The sequence below is a fragment of the Danio aesculapii genome, chromosome 19 (genome assembly GCF_903798145.1).
Source record: "Danio aesculapii chromosome 19, fDanAes4.1, whole genome shotgun sequence".
In the NCBI taxonomy this organism is placed as follows: domain Eukaryota; kingdom Metazoa; phylum Chordata; class Actinopteri; order Cypriniformes; family Danionidae; genus Danio; species Danio aesculapii.
The window spans coordinates 28,521,308-28,527,768 of record NC_079453.1 but is presented as its reverse complement, the minus strand read 5'-3'; the positions used below and the strand labels follow the sequence as shown (position 1 = coordinate 28,527,768).

Sequence of the window (6,461 nt, the reverse complement as noted above, 5' to 3'; positions counted from 1 at the left end):
TTGTAAATCAAACAATACTTTATTTGGTTCAACAAGCATTGAGTAGTTTAAACAAAGTGGTCTTCCATCTGGCGACTGAATGAACAAACATTGCTTTTGATACCTACTTCACTGGAAACAGGCATTCAGCATACACTGCTAATATATTTAGTAACTTTCAATCCATTCTACATCAGTGCAGTCAACTGTGTAGTCCATTATAATCTAAAGATGAGAACTCTTCCTCTCACAACAAAACTGATAAAGTATGTCTCTTCATTAAAAACAAAATAAAAAAACAAACATCCCAAACACAAAATGATTCATATCGAACGGAAAAAAGTAATAAAAAATAAAATATTGCATTTATTAACTTTCAATAAGCAAAAACGAAACCAAGAAGGCGTTAGGAAACCACCACAATACTGGATAACGCTGCCATATGAGCCATATAAGAATTCACTAACACTGGAACATTGAAATACAAACTCTCAATTGCTATCAAATGCTACAATCCCATGCATCCTCCCGAAGAATCTCCTGCGTTTAGTGTTGTCATCTTTATCGTGTTTGTTCAACTAGGAGAAAACAAAGAGAGAATGAGAATTAAAAACGTCCATTTCCTGCTAACAATTAAGCGATGTTGAGAGCCATTGTGTAAACAGAAATGACTGTGATTGGCCGTGAATGTTATCAATTCACCACTGTCTGTGTGCAAACACAGATACAAGGACACTGGAGTGTTTTAAAGTCGTATAAATCAGTCGATCGCTCGTATGTCAGCTCATTGACAGACCAGCTGATCTTGGCAGCTTTTAAGGGTCATGTAACACCAAAACACATTTTTTGAGATGTAGACAGTCATATAAAAGTCCCACGCGGCTAAAAACACTGTTAGGACGCATTTATTTCACAAAAAAAGTGGAAATTGGTTATTTTGAGCAAATTCGTTCTTCTGGTTTGAAATGAAATTTTGAAGCAATGTTACGGTCATGAGATCCTTGTGTTAATTCCAGCGTGAAGATTGGATGTCTGTACCAGCCGGTACAACATGACGTCTGAGTTTTCATCATTAATTCATGAGAAAGACTTGGTTCAAACCAATCAGCGCGCTCTATTGTGAATGAGATGCAACTTCATTAATACGCATGATATCGCTTCGAAGACTCTTTTTTACCTCTTACAGTGTTCAGACGGCAGAGTGACGCCACATTGTCATTCGTAATTAAACAAAAAAAAGTGAAAGAAGATGAATTGTTCGGAGACATGGATCATCAGTGTTGCGTTTAGAAATGTGCCCCAACGAAGGTTTTGTTTTGCTGGTGTGAGAACCCACATGTGTGAATCACAGTGGTCTGCTAACACATGACAAAAATATGTTTGCAAAGAACAATTTTACCCGAGAGCTTTTCGAATCTAGAAATGGTGAAATCCGGATTTGCCACTTGTCTCCTTTTAAAAAAAGACACAGTTCCAGTCCTGTCTCTACAGATTTGGTAAGTGTGTGATTAATAGCTTTGTTTATGTATATTCAGATGGCAAAGTTAGTATCGTCAGCAGTACTCTTTCAGTTTTTAAAGACATACCTGTCGCCACTGACTTGCATAGTTCGGGACTTGTAGAGCTGCGCATCAATGGATTACTCTTCAGTGTTTGGACTCTCAGCAGTGAATATTAAAACACATGAACTGAACTGAACTAATCTAAACTGAACTTAAACTCTGAAAACTGAACAGACACTGTTTCAATTCACTATAATCTTCTATGTGAAGCTGCTTTGACACAATCTACATTGTAAAAGCGCTGTACAAATACAGATGACTTGAATTGAATACCTTAGTCAAAATTATTTAGTTACTAAGTTTACAGTACGTTAATATCACTACAATATTATGGACTGAAAGATCAGCATATGAACACAATGACAAATCAGCGGTGTTTAAGAACACGCTCAACATCGCTTAAATGTTAGCAGGAAATTTATGTTTTTAAAATTTCAGTACCAACAGGTACCGGAATTTCAGTATTGTGACAACACTAGTCAAGATACTGACCAACTACTGCAGACCTCTGTTAATGCAGATCATCTGTACACCACACTTTTCAAAAATCAAATGAAATACTTTCGTTTTTAGTGCATTGTTATGTACTCCATATCTGGAGAACTGAATTATGTATTGATTTGATTTTTCTATATACAAATGTTCTCATCTTGTTCTGTAAATTTTAAAGTCTGAATGTTAACACTCACTGTATGATGAGATGTCAATCTCCTCTGGAAGTTCACTGATGTTCACCTCAAACCTGTCCTGAACGTCATTCAAAGTGCGGGCGTCAGTCTCATCTGACACAAAAGTGATGGCCAGACCTTTTGTTCCGAATCTGCCGGCCCGTGCAACCTGAAGAATGAGAAAAGTTATAGCGGCTCAGGTAACAGCCCATTGAATTCAACTATACTGAATTAAACTTTTTGGACATTATCTGAAAAAAACAAAACAATATCACATGATCAGCACCAACCCTGTGCAGGTATGTGTCTGAGTCTTCAGGCATGTCGTAGTTAAAGGCAATGTTGACTCTTTCGATGTCCATACCTCGGCCAAACAGGTTTGTGGCCACAAGGATCCTTCTCTGGAAATCCTTAAATTGCTGATATCGAGCTAGTCTTGGGGGGAAAAAGATCAGTCTAAAATGTGATACAAGCTCTCTTAAATCCATCAATATAAACTCTAAAATGAATTGAAATAGTTTTTCTACCTTTCATCTTGAGGCATTGCTCTATGAATTGCAATGGCAGGAAAATTTTGCTCCACCAACAACTGAGCGAGCGCAATACAACGCTGCACCGACTTCACAAAGATCACCACCTGCAATACTAAGCAGCTGTAACATGGTGCCAGCCAATTTTCAACAATATAATAATTCGTAATACAAACAAAATCCAGAAATCAGCTATAGTTCCTGGCTGGCTCGCCAAAAGTTTTTTGGGTCATTGACTGTAACCAGCAATCCAAACAAGCATAGAACTGTTAACATTATTAATATTGAATACAATGAATATTTGATCAAATAAATCCTTGATAAGCCTGAAATATTTCAAAAACATTTGAAAATCTTACAGAAATTAATCTACCGTACATATCACATGTATTGGATTGTAGCTTAAGGTTGTATAAATTGAATCAAACCATATTCCATCAGAACATTATTATTTCAGGGCTTAAGGTTGTAAATCCCAGATTGCTGTATTTTTAAACCCTACTGTATTTTACCCTATGCCACATGGGTTGTAGTTTTGCATGCAAGTTGCATAAACAAAATCTGTATTCAAATGAATTGAGCTGTATTTTGCATTAAAGCCTGTGAATGACCAATGTGCATGTCACTTTCAGATATCCAAATTTATCTTCGAGCAAACTGTTGCAAATTATCCTGGGTCTTTTCCTGAGTCATTCTTTGATCCCACTGAATCATGCTATTAAGGCCCAGACACCTGGTATTAAGATGCATTTTTTCGATCCAATCACAAGAGGTCAGCGCTAAATACAGGTGTGAATGGGGTCTGAAATAATTTGAGCTTGTCCACTTTCAACCACATTCAGAGGTGGTCAAAAAACATCTGATTGTATTTCTCTAATAGTGTGAACGCTCATGTGGTTGAACAGCCTCTAAACACCACCCTCTGTCCACCCAATGGCCGGACACTGTGTGAAACGGAAAGCAACTGCTCTCCTCGTTTGCCTCCGTTATCTTCAGCGCAACCTTTGTGCGGTCAAATAGCCCTTGCAGTGGCTGACGTGCACCTCTCAAAAAATGTTGCAACGATGCATAGCGCAAGCTTTGTTATTGGTCGGCTTGGTAGCTGTGCTGAGTGTGGGCGGGACCGAGAGCCATGCGAATACGTTGGAGCGAGTGTTTACAAGAGTCGAGTCTCGTGAAGTAGCTCTAGATAGAGACTGTTGTTTTGCGTTTACCTTATGATTAATATTGTTGCACGTCTGTCGGTTCCCGCCTCTGAATAAGCAAGTTTTAGCTACTTGTATATTAAAATAGCATAAAAAAACCTAAACAACCGCAAAGAAATACAACACAGAGAAACATAAACACCTACTGCCAGCTAGCGTTTCGGAAGTGTTATTGCAGAGCAACACAAACAGCACGCAGAAGTAGAAAGGCAGGACTACGCGCAAGGCAGGCGCCATGGTATAAACCAGCCTTTAGTTGCATGAGCATATTTAATACACTTGTTCAAAACAACTGAAAAAGTCCATATCTAAACATGCACAGTGCAATGTGCAGCATCTTCAAGCTTAACAACAACAACAACTCTAACAGCTAGGCTCTGATGTTATATTAGTGCACACCAACATGTACCAGCACAATTCACCCTCGGCTCTGACAAAAGCATCGTAACCCGCCTATAGTATCTCCCCTCAATGAAATCAGGACAGAAGCGTTCTAAAGAGGACAGAAGAGACACATTTAAATGGCAGGTGTGAACAATACTATGGCTGCTTTGTCCAGTTTGATCAGATCGACAAAACCGCATCTTAATACCAGGTGTGAACAGGGCCTAAGATGTATTGTTGTGAATCTGATCACAAATGGTTGACACTTTCGAGTAGGTGTAAATGGGGGTTAAAATATTTTAAGCTTGTCTATTTTTAGAGTTACTTAAATATGCATTTAAACAGTTAAAAAAAAAACTATTATTGCTTAGCAATGCGAGCGTCCAATATGGCCAAAAGCTGTTGAAGGATCACATAAGACCAGCTACTGACTAATAAATGTAACGGTGAGTAAACACACCAAAACAAAATATCTATGCTTCACTGCTCAAGATATTTATGCTTCACTGCACAGTACCAAAATTTGTTATTTATTCTCTTGTTAACCAGAAAACAAGACTTTATACATGGTCATTTAGGACAGTGTTTCTCAACCACATTTGTGGAGGACCAGCAGCTCTGCACTTTTCCATGTCTGCGTCGGAAGCCGCCTACTACTAAGTAGGTACTGTATTTGAGTTTAAACGTACTACTCGGCTGATAGAAAAGTATGTTCTATACAGTATGAATGTCAGTAGTATAAATGGAACTCAGACATATTACATCCGCCATTTTGTCGTGATCACGTGGCCCAGCCACATGAGTTGTTTTGCTACACTCCCATTCATGAATTCACTTGCCGGGCATCATGGGATAGCATAGTGGCCATCTGGTGCACACTTCAGAATCTTTCCGAAAGTAGTAAGTCATCCGGGTTTTTCTCGCATACAGATTTTTGAATTCTATGAATTTGGACATACTCGGCTCGTATACTGTTTTTAGCATACTATATAGTATGGAAGTACGAGATTTTGGACGCAGCCGATGTCTCCTTAACCAAACACACCTGATTCAGATCATAAGCTCATTGGCAGAGACTGAAAGACCTGTAATGGACATGACAGACAAGAGAGACATCCATAACGTGCAGTGTTGGTGGTCCTCCAGGAACGTGGTTGAGAAACACTGACGTAGAACATTTGCATGCGTCCTTGTGGACTCTCAAGATACCTGGTTGAACTCCAACACATCCAGGAGATCAAAGAGCTTCCTGTTCTTCTCGTTGTCCTTCAGCTTGACGTAGTACTGCTGGAGGCCGTGAAGCGTCAACTTGGTCTCGTCGTCCACAAAAATTTCCATCGGCTACGGACAACCAGTGGAAGCAGGAGGGGGGAAGGTGAGGAGGGGTGGGAGAGGAGTGTGCAGGTTCACGGGGTTAGGATTGTGTGAAGACGCGTACAGGAAATTTGACAAGACATGAGTGGAGCAGATAATTATGTTACAAGGGTGTGAAAGAGGAAGTGGTATTTATGACAATGTGAAGGCATGGGTGTCAATGTGGGACAGGGAAAGAAAGAACACCAGAACACAAAGAAAAACAAGGACAAAAGAAGTATAACGGTTTTAGCAAAGGATAGCAAAGGGGGGAGGATGTGACATCGAGAAGGAGAAGATGGTGTTAGAAAGGAGATTTATGAAAAAGCAGGAGAAAGGGAGAGAAGAGAAGGGATGGGGGTTAGATTCACCCTCCCCTCCCATCCCATCCCAAGCCAATGAGGACACAGGACAGGACACAACACACACACACACAGCCTCTACATGTTGATAAATGCTACCAGGCTGTCCTAGACTACTTTTAGATATATCAAGCCTGAAATCATATCTGTGCTATTTCTAAATATATGTTCCGAAACTACACATCTTCCACAGAACACAAAGTCAAACTAGTTATTGATGTGGAGTTTGGAACTGACTTTAAAATATATGTAGTAAGGAGATATAAGTACTAAAGTCAACATGAAATCATAACTGACTTGATTTGCTTTAAGTACACATCGGTGTTCTTACTGTGCATCACTGATCAGTACATGTTATTTCACAGAACAAAATATAACTTGCCTCAGCAAACTTTTTTTGATTGATGTAACCTAGGAC

General features: G+C 39.3%; 1 protein-coding gene across 1 annotated transcript in view; it reads right to left on the bottom strand.

Moving 5' to 3' along the window:
• Positions 1-6,461, bottom strand: part of ddx39b (DEAD (Asp-Glu-Ala-Asp) box polypeptide 39B) — an 18,478-nt gene continuing 12,017 nt past the window's right edge. Inside the window, exons 7-11 of the mRNA XM_056479174.1 lie at positions 5,538-5,669; positions 2,737-2,846; positions 2,500-2,644; positions 2,231-2,378; positions 1-557 (exon numbers count right to left, since the gene is read on the bottom strand). Coding sequence (XP_056335149.1) covers positions 541-557; positions 2,231-2,378; positions 2,500-2,644; positions 2,737-2,846; positions 5,538-5,669 — 552 coding nt within the window. The 3' untranslated portion in view covers positions 1-540. The remainder of the gene's footprint in view (positions 558-2,230; positions 2,379-2,499; positions 2,645-2,736; positions 2,847-5,537; positions 5,670-6,461) is intronic.